The sequence below is a fragment of the Carassius auratus genome, chromosome 45 (genome assembly GCF_003368295.1).
Source record: "Carassius auratus strain Wakin chromosome 45, ASM336829v1, whole genome shotgun sequence".
Lineage (NCBI taxonomy): Eukaryota > Metazoa > Chordata > Actinopteri > Cypriniformes > Cyprinidae > Carassius > Carassius auratus.
Genome location: NC_039287.1, coordinates 12,717,796 through 12,733,636, shown reverse-complemented (window position 1 = coordinate 12,733,636; position 15,841 = coordinate 12,717,796). Strand labels below are relative to the sequence as shown.

The following is a 15,841-nucleotide window of genomic DNA, read 5'->3' as shown; positions in this document are numbered from 1 at the left end:
TTTGTAATTATTTGTGAAATTTACTATAAAATTTATGTCTAAAAAAACAGTTTCAAAGGAAGTTTTTTTTTTCTTTTCAGTGTATATCTTCATGTTTCAACAGATTATTTTAAACGTCTTTTAAGCTTGATTATGTCTTTGAAGTGACTGCTACTAAGAACATAAATGGGTGAAGGGTTCAAATCAAAAACATATTTTTAAAAACTTTATATCTTATGAACACAATTCTAACTAAAACACTTAATCCAGTGATTGTTATATAAATTCAAATAGCACAGTGTTCACGTGTGTGTGTGTCTGTGTGTGTGTGTGTGTGTGTGTGTAATTTGCAAGGTAACCATGACATTGAATTTGGGTTGAAGCTACAGGTCATAACACTTCCTCCAGTGGGAGGTGCATGACAGCTATTGAAGGAGAGGTGGAGCTCCATGAGGTAAAAAAAAAAAAACATTCAGCAAATAGGGTGACTACATAGTAGTAGAAGAAGAAGAAGCATAGCAGACAAATAGAAAAGAGAGGAGCGCATGAATGAAAAAGACATGAGTACAGAAGGAAATCAGAGTACAGGAGGAGGAGGAGAGGTGGACACAAAACCTGGCCAGTCTGGGTGGAAGGTAAGAGTGTTGAGAGGTTTCCTTATCTTTCAGAAAGACCGCAGCTAAATATTCATGTAGATGCTTATAATAATGAATAAAAAGATCTTTAACATTAATTGAAGGTCTTCATTGAGAGCAGTGTTCTTTGTCAAAGCTCAAGAAGTAGGCTAGCTAAAATTCACGTTTAGTATTTGAATGTTTGTTCAGACCAACGTTCATGTGGTTTATATCATGTAGACTGATGTTCACCTCACTTCCTGTGTTATCGGGCTTGCATTTGCTGCATGGTCACCTGGTTTACACAGAGACAGAAAACTGTAAATTATGGACGCATTTAGAAATTTGGTCAACAATACAGAATATTTTTTGAAACCAGTCACCAGGTTTCAAAGTACCACGCAATGATTATTTAAACACAGGTAAACAGCTTGATGAATGGGGGCTTCCTGTAACCCAAGCATCTCCATTAAGAGAGGAATTTCCTATTATCTGGTCTTTTGGTTGTTACAGCAATTCCAGTGCCCCATAGCTGATCCGCACTTTCCTAGGGAAGATATAAAGAAGATATGGAAGGAGTGTCAGTACGAGAGCTTCTGGTATCGAGGTAAAGAAACATAGACACACTTGAGTGCATTTACTATCCCTTAGCTAACCCACAAATGAAAATACCATAATCATTTTTTCACCCTTATGTCATTCCAAACCTGTATGACTTACTTTCTTCTGCAGAACACAAAAGAAGATATTTTGAAGAATATTGGTAGCCAGCCTGTTTTATTGACTTTCGATATGCATTACAAAAGTTACAAGGAGTACATTTTACAAGAAAATAAGATTTCAGTCTTTTTACCTCAAGATTTAATGTTTAGGCTAATTAAGTCTATTACTAGCTGTTTCTTAGAAATTGCTCATAAATAAATAAAAAATACACAGTAAAAACTGTTTCTATATTAATTTTGTTTTTAAGTGTAGGGAACAGGTTGCATTTTATTATTTATTAAAATGTGTATTTAAGACAAAACATAAAGAGGTCCCCTTCTGAATGATCTTGTTCGCTTTTATAAAAATAACTTGACAGGTGCGTGCATGTTTTTTCAAGAACTTTTTTCCAAAAAAGGACTAATGGAGCAAAGCCATGCTGCCTTTATTATCTAGAGCTTGTGTTTTGACATGGTTGGAATTTGGTTTTACCCTGACACTGTTTGTGTTGGGGGAAACATAAGCCTTGAGTTAAGTCTTCCAGCTGTTTAGCACTGACAGTGATCTGTGATCCAGTAGTCCATTGTAATCAAATATTGAAAGGTAAAATAAGATATAAAATAATAAAATATCCATCATCAGTGCACTTATACAAGCAACATTTCATCTGACCAGCCCCTCTGGAGTACAGCAGGAATAATTTCTTCCTCCGAATCATTTCTAGAGCATCAGTCTTGCATCTCTGATTGAGAATGCATGTGTTTACACTGAGTGGTGACTTCTGGATCTGAATTAACCAAAGGAACCATTTGGTATTGAGATGTTGAATGTTTAGATCTAGATTTGTTGCTTTTTAACCTCTGGCCTGTTAATGTCTCCATAGCTGTTCCACTCTCTACTGGCAGCATGGCTGTGACTGGTGGCCTCATTTACAGCGGTAAGATTCAGTCTACAAATAATGGAATCGAGCCTTCATTCCACAAAGATGTAGGGTTTGAGCCATGAGTTCAGGAGTATATGGGTAGTTTTGTTTAAATGTTAACTGTAATGAAGGGTTAGGGTTATATATATGAAAAACAAACTTATTTCAGCTAGATGCCAAGGCAGCATTTTTCATTAGTTTACCTCAATGCACTAAAATAACAAAAACTGGAATAAAAAAAGAGAAACAGCACAAGTATTCGCTCCAAGCGATTTGGGTATTTCCCTAAACTGCTTTGTAAGTCTCTACTGAATAACAATTTCCCACCTCATATTATAATGCATGTTTTATGTCATTACTTTATTTGGTCAAAATTCAGTTGGAATAACCCATCAATCCACTTTCCTTCGCAGTGGCGGGAATTGTGGGTTACGCAGTAGGCAAAGCTTCTTATTTTGGGACCTGTAGAGAGAAGTTCAACAATAAACTGGGACCAGAGTTCGCCAGAGGGTTTGGTCCTCCTGGATTTAGAGCTGGTGGCTTTAAACCTGGACATAAGTAAGTATCATGAGGATTAGTCATGTCATGTGCTTTTTGCAGTAATTTTGTTGTTATACAGAAATATCTGTTAATTTTTTGTTTATACAGACACTGCATCCATGTGTGTGAAAAGTGCAAGCAAGAAGAAGCACAGAGCACAGCAACAGTGTCTGATGCACCCACTCAGAGCTGAGGTGAAGAAACACAACACACCCTTTTACCCTTTTAACCAACACACAGAAGTTCCAGCTCAGTCAACACCTTCACACTAAACCACACCCTCCAGCCGCTATTCATTTATATTCTAAACCACATGCCTGCCAAACACCCCTTACCTTGTGTTGTTTAAGAGAACATAATCAATGCTAAAGTTAAATCTATTCATTTTTCTTTGCAGAGTCTTTGGAATTCGCAGGACACCGCTCATTACGCCATGTCATTTCTTTTTAAATAAAAAATAAATAAATTATAACAGAAATATTTAGCCCTTTTGAAAATAATGCAAAACAAAGCAGCTAAAATCTTGAATGGAGCTCAAGCCTTACTAACCAGCAGGGGGCGCCATGACCAAGAAATTGTTTTTTTTACAATTTATTGACTTGAACTATAGGTCTGTCAAATAGAATAAATATTTTAACACTAAGACATGTAGAGTTTATACATGACGTGGATATGAACAACGTAACTAAGTAATGTATGCTGTTGTAGTCAAATTAATCCACCTCATTAGATTGAATATGATTCTCTTTTTTAAGTTCTTATAACGTTACATTCCAATGATATTTGCTCAGCTTTTCTTTTGTTTATAATGTAGAGAAGGGAGTGGAGGTTTCTGTTCAATTTTATGATAGTAAGCAGCTGCCTTTTATCAGAGCAGAATCATAATATTGTACTGCAAAACGAACTCATGAAAATCGGACACTTAGAAAAAAAAAAAAATATATATATATATATATATTAGTGCTGTCAAAATTAGCGCGTTAACGCATTCGATTAATTTGAAATATTTAACGCGTTAAAAAAAAATAACGCAATTAACGCGGTTGCAGTTTTTTTTATTTCCAGTTGTGGCCTATGTGTGTTCAACGTGCAAAGAAATATGGATAAGACCAAGGAAGGACTTTTAGACGGAAAGTTTCAGTATAAAACTCTGCCGGATTACTCTTCAGTCTGCCACAAGAAACATTACTCTTCATTCAGTCTGCCACAAGAAACAGCAACATTAAAATCATGAAATCAAATGTCATTGTTTAAAAAAAAAAAAAAACAATGACTGTAACAGTGCGTAAATCAGACCTTTCTGTAACGCTAACGTTAATAAGCTTAAACGAAAATGACGAAATAATTGTGTAGCGGAGTATTTTTGTACACAGTGCCGCGAACTGTCAATCACTCCTGTGCGCGTGCATCACTGTCCTCCTCAGCTGCAGCAACTTGCGCTCTCTCTCTTCATCAAGCTTTAAAACAAAAAGGGGACAAAAAGATCATATTGTCTTTGTACATAGGCTATAGATTAATTACATAAATGAATATCTAAATTTGTGCCTTGCCGTCTACGGGATTTTTTTAGAACTTAGAAAAAAGATGCTGCAGCCAATGAACAGCCAGCGGGGGCTGCAGGACGACTCAACCTCCGCAGACAGTTTTTAATGTTTATCAGACAATAAATACTCAAGATTTTGCTTTAGTATAACTCACAACGAGTTTCACACACCTTCTCCGGTCACGTTGAGTTGTTGACACTTAACAGTGGGAAAAGCGACACATGCGCTATTCACTTGTATAACTTAAGGGTGAATGGGTAATGTAGTTTCTGCTCTGGGTGGGATGAATTAGGAAGCTTGCATTGTGAAGGGCGCTCTGAAAATCGGAAGTGCAGGTAAAAGATTATAACCTCTATTAAAACAGATGTCCACAAATGAGCGTACCGGTACGCTACAAGCACGTTCTGGGCGCATGGAGAGGTGGCGGTACGCTCAAGAGCTATATTTGGAAGTGGCGGTACTGAGTACTGGTGCATGCTGGCCCACTTAAAGCACTGGCAATGACTATACTTTGGAATTTTTTTGCAGTCCACTTAGAATTTAACATGGAAATCATTTTTGTTTTTTATTGGCATTGATTGTTTTGAAATTCAAATGGTACTTACATGCCTGTGTTTTTATTTCTGTAATAAATATGGCTTTCAAGCCAACAGTTAATTTGGAGGATATTGATGGTTTATTGCAGGTATGTTGTTTACATGAGAAAATCTGTGTTACAAGTTAAACAAAAATTCCAATAAACAATCATATTTTGAATTTAAATAGTTTCTTTGTCTTGAATTTACATTAATTATTTACATTTTGCATTTACATATCCAAAAAGTTTCAGTCTTTTAATTGCGATTAATCGCGATTAATCGCGATTAATTTAAAAAAATTGTGCGATTAATTAGTTAATTTTTTTTAATCGATTGACAGCACTAATATATATATATATATAAAATTACCTTTACAAACAAGAATTTTTGAATTTTTATTTAAATCATTTGAAGAGCAAGCATATCTTTATCTCTTATCTCCAGCTCAGAGGACTGTAATAACTGTAACATCAGTGAATAAAGTCAATATTATAAACATGGGTCCAAGTCTAAACATATCTACTGTCATTATTGTCACTTGTGCACAGGTTTAACATTGTGATGCATTAAACTGTCAGTGGAGAATCACCCATTTTCTGGTTATTATATATTTTTATTTATTTATTTACAAATCTCAAGCACATCTGACCAGAATTTCCTAATCAATAAAACACTGATGGTTTGTTTAAATTATTTCTTACATCTGCTTAATCAAAGAAGTGAAGAGGAGAAACATTTATTTTCAAACCACAAATGTGCCATAAAAAAAGAAAGTAAAAAAAAAAAAAAAAACGTAGTAGGCTACATTCAGCATTTAATCTTAGCTTTTGGTGTAATCTGACAGAATGAGTCATGATATCTTGAGCTCCTGAAACAGCTGATTCTTCAGGCCAAGCCTACTCTTCCCAAGCATCACCATACCTGTTCTTTTTAACTGGAGGGGGAAGGAAAAAACTGCTTTACAGAGTAAAGCATAAAAGAACATTGAATTTATAAAATACTTATTAACTAGACCAATATGGATACAAATACAAAATTAAATGAAGCTTCAACACTCATGTCAGTCGAAGTGGGAGTCTCTACCAATGGATTTGCCATCATCTACATCAGTGGTTCAGAGACTTGCTTCAGGACCTTGACGTTACATGTTCTGTTACATGGACTGTTTCTGAATTGATTCATGGATACCTAGACATTTATAAGTTAAATATTCAACAAGATAAACACAACATTTACATTTATTGGCTTTTATAATCATCATAAATCATTACTTATTCAGACCTATTAAAATTTTAGGGAAATCAGTTAGTGACGCTCACCTTCCTATTAACAGTAGCTACTGGCACAACTGTGGTTTTCAGCAGTGTTTCAGCTTTCTGTGTAAGAGTGACCTCGTAGTTCTCTCTATTCTTGTTACGCAGTTCCTCATACAACACTGGCTTCTTTTTGACAGAGTGGAGCTTTCGGACAAACATCTACCAATCAGATGACAAATGTCCTTTCTCTTCATCTAATTGATTTTTGTTTATGTACACGTCTATACAATTATACATGTTGTTCTGTGCAAGGGTGGCAGTAACTTGACAAATATAATCCTTGATGTTAACGGGACCTGAATTACTGAATCCAGAACTAAAAGGAGGGGTGTCGTATGATTGGGAGGGTCTGCTGTAGATGTAGTCACTGGTGTAACTGCTGTAGCTCTCAGGCATAGAACTGTCTTCTGTCGGAGGTTGGGATGCAGACTCAGAACCAGACGGTTGAGATTATGATGGGTTTGGTTCCTCAATCTCTTACTGGTTTAGCCTTAATAATGACTTCAAATATATTAATGTATATTCATGTGAAAAGAAACAAAAACTAAATGCACATAAACAATTAGCAATTTTATAACTATAAAAACAAAACGTAGAAATTAAAATATATATATTTTTTAAAAACTCTGTGTGCACTTGTTCTTACCTTGAGGGCATTTGACGCAGACGTCCCTGTCGTAGTGCCTTTCAACATTTTCCCACTAATGTATCCAAGCATACCAGCAACTGTATAAAAAAACCATATAACCTTGGTTTTTGTTGTCTTTTATTAAATTAGAGCGGTCTGTTGTTCTTGATACTTACATGCAACCTTAGGAAGAGAACCAAACCGGGGTGATGGTGTAAGGATTCTTAGGGATAGACAATAACAACATGTGATTTTGCATTTTTGAACATTTTAATTTTTATGTTTACATTGTTCTACCTTCAAAATCCAAACCCATAAAACGTGTTCATATTCAGAACTCAAATGAAGAGCATGTACAGTTGAGTTTTGGTTTACCATATTTGATGTGCTCTGTAGCACTAAGAAATGTTTACCGGTGTGAACAAATATCTAAATTATATCTGTTCATCCTAAAATTTCCTTAAAATACTTAGATTAAACATCTCTATTCATATAGATTTCAAATTAGGATTTTGTTGAGGCAAAAGTTGTAGTAATGGTTTATTAATAGTGAGGACTGGACCTTAAAGTAAAGTGTGACAGAACTTCCATTTTTGGTTGAACTACCCTTCTCCATGACTTCTCTACTAATTTTACAGTCATTTGTAATTAATGGGTTTTGATTTCTAAAATCATTTTACGTTCCGGAGCTCTGAGTAGGCTATATCTAGAAAACATGTGTTCACTATATACTTAAGATTATATTCTTTCAATGACTTTTACAGTTCTTAAAATTACCTGATAATTGTAGGTTTTCCATGACATTGGAATGAGGAAAAACTTGGGGGGGGGGGGTTGTCTTGTGCAGCGCCCCTGTACAAGCGCCCCAAAAAAAACGCTGAATACAGTGACAGAGGGGTACAAAATGAAGGGCTTAAAGTTTGGCTGGGGAAAAAAAAAGATCCTACATTTAAAAAAAAAAAATTAGAAAAGGGGAGAAAAAAAAAACGCCCACACAGAGCTTTTTCTCTGGTGGTATAAATAATGTAACAATTTACTGTTTTTAAACATTAAAATAATATACATTTTTCTTTCATAATTCTTCAACAGGTAGGCAAACAATGTCATCATTTCTCACTTTTTTCTCCTCAACAGGTAACGTTACAATCAAACACTCAGTAAGTATCCACAAAAGTATTCAGCTAATCAACAAACAATGCTCAAAATATCAAAACCAGTTGCACTGGCAATGAACCCATAAATACACTGCTTAACAATGCCAGTTTGTCCACCCTCCTTGGCAATTCCCTGCCTTCTTCGTCACAGTTATGTTATACATTGCATGCCACATAACGTTACATAACCGAATTTAGCTAGCTGCTGAACAATATCCCAATAATATAAATAAGCATTAGTCTAAAAAACGAAATATAATACCGAAAACACTCGACATGTCAACAAAAACGATAACAGAACATCTTCCCAAACTCTTCCCGCCTAGGTGCCCGCCTCCTCAGCACGAGCTGACCAATAACACCCCAAGAGAGGCGGGACTTAAGGCAGAACAGCCAATCATCAGCCGGTCAGGCTCAAAGCAGGTGTCATGAGAGGGAGGCAGCCGCGGCGAGCGCAGACACAGAGCGGCCAGAGAAACGGAGGAGCGACTGTAGTAAAGCGTTTGTGCAAAACTGCGGAAAAACTGCAGAAAACGTGTGGGTGTTGAACCCTCTCACCGGGAAAAGTGTGGGTGTATCCCCCACGGGTGCGACGCCCCTGCCCCTGTATACACCCTCTGGGCGACTCTTATTAGCAAACATCACTTATACCCGGAATTTGTGGCCTAATGGTTAGAGAGTCGGACTCGCAATCAAAGGGTTGTGAGTTCAAGTCTCGGGCCGGCAGGAATTGTAGGTGGGGGGAATGCATGTACAGTGCTCTCACCATCTTCAATACCACGACTGAGGTGCACTTGAGCAAGGCCCAGAACCCCCAACTGCTCCCTGGGCACCGCAGCATAAATGGCTGCCCACTGCTCCGGGTGTGTGTGTGTGTGTGTGTGTGTGTGTGTGTGTGTGTGTGTGTGTGTGTGTGTGTGTGTGTGTGTGTGTGTGTGTGTGTGTGTGTGTGTGTGTGTGTGTGTGTGTGTGTGTGTGTTCACTGCTGTGTGTATGTGCACTTTGGATGGGTTAAAAGCAGAGTACGAATTCTGAGTATGGGTCACCATACTTGGCTGAATTTCATGTCACTTACTTAAGTGCAGGAGTTACGCCGGAAGCACCAATGAAAAGTCTCAAAAGATGTGGAAATATATCAAAAGGGGTGCACAAAATTTTTTCAGTCTGGTTCTCATGGGGGCACCTGGAGATTTGGTTTGGTGCTCACACAGCACATAGTGTGAATCATTAAATAAAACTATAAAAATAAAATAATTATTAATAGTTGAAGTAGTTGTTTTGCATTTTTTTATTTTGTATTTAATAAAATAATAAACAAAATAATCAGTGTTATAATACTATTATGTTTAAAATCAAATTGAGTATTTAAAGAAATACTGTTATTTTATAGAACACTTAAAAATACAGTGCTAATAATAACCCTTTTTGTAATTATTTTTTATCATTTTCGAACCTAAAATCAGAAGCTTTTATTTTGTCGGGTTGCAGGTGTAAGTGAAACTCGTCCGTGAATGAAATGTCAGTTTTGCATTTTGCTCTGAAACCGGCAGCCTAGATTTAGGTTTTCAGTTTGACAGTCGATCTAAAACAGTGACTGTACATTTTTTTTAATGCGAATTACTGCTTATAAGTATTTTTATGATGCTCAGTGATCATTGATCATCAATGGAGTTTTTTTTTTCAACCCGGATTACAATTGTAATTTCCGTACACATTTTTATGAAATAAAGGAAACATTTAATAACCAAAAACAAACAAACAAACAAACAAACTGTCATGAATTTTAAACGTACGATTCAATGACGTTTCATTTGTAACGCATACAAAGTGAATATAAAACATCAGTTTATTATACTTATGAATAAAAGACAGGAAAAAACAGAAGTCTCACTTTTAAAGCGTTTAGGCAAACATGAAAACATGTAAATGTGTGATACTTGATGCATTAACCCATTTAAAGCACTTATTAACATTTCTTAACTTGTCTTATACCTACAATAAATGCTAATCGTGTAGTCTTAACTGAGAAAGCAACTAGATTAGATTAGAATTAACACGATGTTTGTGAATTGATTTGGAGAAGTTTGGAGAAAGTGTCAATATAAGTATTAATCACTTTTAGTGTTTTGTCAATAGCCTCATCTATCGACCGACCTCACAACGAAAAACAAAACTTCATATACAGCGAACAGTTAAATGGGTCTGATTATAAATATATATATAATATTTGTTTTTTTTTTTTGTTTTTTTTTCTCTAGTTAATGTACTTATGCAGTATACGAACGTGTATTTTGACAAAGCGAAGGGATTTTAAAGAAATCAGAGGCTCTGCACGAAATCATGTCCTTTCAGCCAATCCAGTAGTAATTTGTATTGATTGACGGCTCAATAGGCCAATAGAATGACCCGTTTGTTAAGCGAGTGAATACAGTGCATGCATTGCTGCGAACATAGGGCGGGGCTTAGCTCCGCAATCTTGACACCGCGACTCCTCCTATCAGGAGAGCGGATTGTCAAAGCCGTTAGCCAGCGCTGCTCCAGTCTGATGGACAGGGTGGTGGGTACATTGGCATTCGTCGAGTTTTTAGGTGTTTTGCGAAAAAAGACCGAGAAGATTAGCGATAGGATCGTACGTTAAGGGTCAACGGATGTGAAATGTTGTTTTTGTAAAGCTCGAGTCGTTCGTGTCATCTTTTGGAGAGAAGAACCATCGGGGTTTCAGCGCTAGCGAGAGCAGGCTAACTGACGAGGAAAAGCGCAGCTGCTCTAAAAAAAGGTAAGAAGGGCCGAATTGTGTTTTACTAACCTCAAATACCACAAGTGTAATGTAAGACCGAGAGAGCCAGCTCTCGCTTTTTACACTCATTGGTTGTCTTATCAGATGTACTTTAATTCGCATGATAGTATCAGTTCATAGACAAGTTTTGTTATGTTGACCTGCACTTGAAGCGAATATGAGTGTAACGTTAGTCAGTCGCTGTGTCACAAAATCTAGTGAGCTGTCTACCTAGACAGCGTTTTTTTTTTTACATTATTGCTGAGTTAAACAGGCCATTTGAAACTAAAATCTTAATGCACATGGGACACATGGGATTGTTTTTTTTGGGAGTTTTCTGAACTAACACGAGACCAGTCAGATTTAACCAATCAGAAAAACGGAAGAAATTGCTTTTGAGCAACGTATAAAAGTTGGACTGAAGGGAGAGACTGTTACAAAACTATGGAAATATTAGTCATTATGAAAAATCTAAAGATTTGCGGTATTAGTAGTAACAGGATGCTGCTAGGCTGAGTTTAAAACCCACCAAGTTCATTAACAACTCTTATCTTGACTGAAACCACCAGATTACCTTAAACAATCTTTTAATTTGCTTTCTCTTTCATTTTATTTAGTGAAAAAGTGAGAAATTGTAATAAAACTCTTAATGAGGAAGGTATTGATCTAAAACCATGGGTTTGCTTTAATCCAGACCACCTCTTCCCCCTTTATTTTATTCATCTAATAAAATCTGTCACTTGAAAGGCTCTTGATGTTTATTGCTTGTCCTATGCAAACATGTGCACGAGTCATAAATGATGTTACCAACTCTAGTGTCCCAGCCTGCCTCACAGCATTTGGTGACAGAGTGGGGTGTTCAGCGTTGAGCAGAGTAGAGTTAACACTCCTGATCTGAGCTCTGAGAAGAGTGTGAACTCCTCCTGCTTACCTGCGAGCATGCTTCTCTGTAAACTGTAGTGGGGTTTAGTGAGAGACAGATGCATAGGATTGTTGCATTGCAGTTAAATGCTTGGATCTTCTTTTTTCAATGAATGCTCCTAAATGTATAGATATAGTAGCATGCTATTTTAATATGAAATCTCTGCATGATTCAAGTGAAAACAGACCTTTACATATCATGTAATTACAGTAGTAGTGAAATGGATTTTTGGATACCACTACTAAAATGCTATAAAATTGAAAAAGCGAAGTATATTATATTATATATTACAATTATAATATTACAATGATTTCTGAAGGATCATGTGACACTGAACACTGGAGCAATGGCTGCTGAAAATTAAGCTTTGCCACCAGAAGAATAAAAAGCATTTTAAAATATATTAAAACATTTATTTACGATTACATATTATTGAAATAATATTACAGTTTTTACTATGTTTTTGATTGAATAAATGCAGCCTATAAGAGAAGTAATATAAAGATAAGAAATTAAGAAATAAATTCAGAACAGTGAGGGTTTTTTTTGTTCGTCAATATTGTGCAACCCTACAAGACCAAAAGCACAGATCTGGTATAATGGATAAATAGCCTTCCTAAACATCATACGATTGTCCTCTTTAACACAGATTGAAGCGCTTATTTCAGAGACTCTTTCTTATTCGTTTTTTTGCAAGCATCCTAGTGACATTATACTGTGCTATTTGCATTGATAACCTAGTAAATTACCTTGTTTAAGATGTGTTCTCAGTAATTGCTTCTTTTCTGGAACTAATGCTCCTTGTTAATTAGTCCCTTATAAATGAAAATGATATACCGAGCAATATAGTCGTAATCCTGTGGGACCATTTTGTCATTTAGGGGGGAGGGGAAAGGAATTAATTTGTTCTCTCCTCCGTCCTAATTTTAATCTAAATGTGCCTGAGGATGCAGTGTTTTTACACCCTCTGGAACACCTTCTTCTTGTTTAATACGTTATTAAAGGGATAGTTCACACCAAAATGAAAATTACCCCATGATTTACTCACTCTCAAGCCATCCAAGCTAGATCATCTGCCAGAACTGCGTTCTATTGTGAATACACATACAACAGTTAGCAGAATCTAGAAATTACTGCTTATATAAAGTAAATATGAATATTCTTACAAAAATGCACCAATTTGCTTCAGGAGGCCTTTATTCACTGGCGATATAAAGCTTGCAAAAGCCAGGACATTTTATAAATATAACTCATCAGAGTTATATTCAATCATCTTCAATTGTATTTATCAGAAAGAAGAAAGTCATATACATGGTGACCGATACTCGGAATTTTGCTCTGCATTTAACCCATCCATGTGCACTAGGGCTGCAACTAACGATTATTTTGATAATAGATTAATCTGTCGATTATTTTTACGATTAATCGATTAATCGGTTTATGCACTTATATTTTAGTTTTTTCCATTTTTTTCCCAAGTAAATTATTAATAAAGGGTCTTTATCATTCAGCATAGATTTTTAAGAGATTTTAACCATTTTGCATTGTCATATCCTCATCAAAAATATACCTGGAGTTGTTTTATTATGTTAGTAATCCTTTGTCGAACTCTTCTGCAATCAAAACACTGACCCATACTCTAGCAAAATTCACAAGGAGATTTCAAATAATGTTTTTACCATGGCAGTCCTTAGAGCTCCTAAAGTAGTTTAACATCCCAAACAAAGCTTAAGGAATCTTTGAGAACATATTTTCACTAAGTATAAGGATAAAACAGAATAAAATTGCAGTGCATTGTATTTTATTATTTACTGAGAAAAAGCTTTATAGCTTATGCTGTGAAATTGTAAACAATCCTTCGAAAAAAAGTGCCAATGGCATGAAACCTGAATGGAACTCAAAATTTAAAGTAAAATCCATCAGAAGGTTGTCCAGAAAAATAAAATTGGGACACACACAAAAAACCTGCTGTGTGAAAAAGAGCAGTGAATACTTAGAAAAGAAGTGCATTTTAAATATACTCAAACATTTACCTCTCTCATTCAGTCATAATTAGGCTGCAAGTCTGAATTATGAACTGGTAAACGACAAACTGATCACATAACATGTTTGTAAAGCTTTAAATGTTAACTGTTAAAAAGCAATGTTATCAGCTTTTACGACTAAACATTTGCAAACAACCTTGTACTGGAGAATCTGCACATATAAAATTCTTAGGGGCCGTTCACATATCGCACCTAAAAACGCGTGGAAAACGCTAGTCGCGCCGCTTTCTCCTTCTTTCCAAAGCGCTCGGGCAGAAGCGCCCCTGAGGTGTCTGCCTTTGCTAAGCAACCATGACGTACTCTCTCCATGACGTGCCCTCTCCATGAAGACCCGGAAATTTCAGCAAAGGATAAATGGATGCGGTGTGGACGCGCCTGGAAAAACGGGCGCATCGCACCGCGTGCGTGTCGCGACCGCATCGCTTCCATTATGAGAGTGCATACTGCGCGCCTACATAGGAAATAACGAACTTGAGCACGCAAAAGACACGATATGTGAACGGCCCCTTAAACAGTTCAGTAGTGCAGAGTTTACAGGTTACTCTTCATTTTGAAGGCTCAAAGTAAAGTACTCCCACTTCCCGCTGAATGCTGCAGAGACGCTGTTCGGGAAGCACGTGACATAAAACGAGGCCAGCTATTGGCTATTCGCTACTTCACCTGCTGTACTGGCTGAGTAAAACCTCCGGTGGCTCATTACTGCCACACTTTGGTCACCGCAGATTTGAAATATGCACGAAATGAGCTGCTTATGGCAAATAAAATTTATTTAGCGACGAATCGATTACTAAATTAGTTGACAACTATTTTAATAATCGATTTTAATCGATTAAATCGATTTGTTGTTTCCGCTCTAATGTGCACAAACACACAGTAGTGAACACACACCCGGAGCAGTGAGCAGCCATATTGCTGCAGCACATAAGGAGCAGTTGAGGGTTCAGTACCTTGCTCAAGGATCTCACCTCAGATGTGGTATTGAGGGTAGAATTATTTGGTTATTATTCACTCACCACCCCCCACCCCCCCACAAATCCTGCTGGACCTGAGACTGAGATTTTTTTTTTTTTTAAACCAGTTAATAAAAGGGCATTACATGGCAGTAATGGCATCTAATGGTTAGAGAGTTGGACTTGTAACCTTCGGTCGATGGGGGAGTGAATAACCATCTTCAATACCACGACTGAGATTAGACCTTGAGCAAGGCACCGAACCCCAAACTGCTCCCCGGGCAGTGCAGTAATATGGCGGCCTACTGCTCCAGATGTGTGTTCATGCATGGTGTGTGTGCACTTGTATGGGTTAAATGCAGTGCACAATTTCCATGTATGGGTCACCATACTTGGCCACATGTCACTTCATTTCACTAAAAATACACATCTAGCTGGTTACATTTGAGCGGACTTAGCGTGAGGCTGTTAACAAATTTCTACCTGTGCAAATCTGATTTAAACCATCAAATAATCACTACAAAGTTACTGATCAACACGAAGTTCTTGTGAATCATAACTGTTGTCATCGAAGCATGTAATTCTTAACGAAGGAACTTAGAGATGATCTGCACATACCCGCTATGACGCTGGGGAATGTGTAAAATCCTACTACCGATCTTCATACACTACTACCATTAAAGGGCAGGCCCTGAACAATTTGGTGACCTAGGCAAGATTTTTTCTCAAAGAAACTGCTTAACTTTGACATAAAACAAATTACATATGAAATAAGATGATTGCACAAATAAACTGCCATTAAATCAGTTAGCTATTTAAATTAGATAACTAACTATCATCCAAAGCTACAATACTAACATTTAAATCTTAATTTCAGACATTCATAAATTTAAGGATGCACTGATCTTGGCAGATGGGATGCCAGAATCCAATACTGATTTGTAATTTATTTTATTTAAGCAAAAGACAAGAAAGAATAAAAATGAAGAAGTGCATGAAGAATATGGTTAATTACTGTATTACCTTACATTTAAAATTAGACCAGCAAAAACGTAATGGTCTGACTTTAGCTTTGTGAAATTAGGCTACATAAAACATACCAGTACATACATGGGCTGAATGAAAATGCATACTTACATTTACTTGTGCACATGCATTTACTATATGATTA

General features: G+C 36.6%; 2 protein-coding genes and 1 pseudogene across 2 annotated transcripts in view; 2 read left to right on the top strand and 1 right to left on the bottom strand.

Annotated features, from left to right (window-relative positions):
- The first annotated feature begins 247 nt into the window (after nt 1-247).
- Nucleotides 248-3,676, top strand: LOC113062752 (OCIA domain-containing protein 2-like). Its single transcript, XM_026232709.1, has 6 exons — nt 248-614; nt 1,107-1,200; nt 2,179-2,232; nt 2,631-2,775; nt 2,866-2,951; nt 3,155-3,676. The coding sequence occupies exons 1-5, from the start codon at nt 525-527 to the stop codon at nt 2,948-2,950; spliced, it is 468 nt and encodes a 155-aa protein (XP_026088494.1). The 5' UTR covers nt 248-524; the 3' UTR covers nt 2,951; nt 3,155-3,676.
- A 2,053-nt stretch (nt 3,677-5,729) lies between these two features.
- LOC113062705 (OCIA domain-containing protein 1-like) lies at nt 5,730-7,152 on the bottom strand (annotated as a pseudogene).
- Nucleotides 7,153-10,478: 3,326 nt separating this feature from the next.
- The window catches only part of LOC113063306 (protein furry homolog-like), a 91,990-nt gene continuing 86,627 nt past the window's right edge, over nt 10,479-15,841 (top strand). Inside the window, exon 1 of the mRNA XM_026233602.1 lies at nt 10,479-10,753. The gene's annotated coding sequence lies outside the window, so the exon portion shown is untranslated. The remainder of the gene's footprint in view (nt 10,754-15,841) is intronic.

Bases quoted from the DNA above. Each gene is read 5' to 3' on its own strand.
- LOC113062752 (XM_026232709.1), top strand. From the start codon at position 525: ATGAATGAAAAAGACATGAGTACAGAAGGAAATCAGAGTACAGGAGGA. The intron at 615-1,106 runs GTAAGAGTGTTG...TGGTTGTTACAG, and splicing joins CTGGCCAGTCTGGGTGGAAG to CAATTCCAGTGCCCCATAGC. The intron at 2,233-2,630 runs GTAAGATTCAGT...TTTCCTTCGCAG, and splicing joins TGGTGGCCTCATTTACAGCG to TGGCGGGAATTGTGGGTTAC.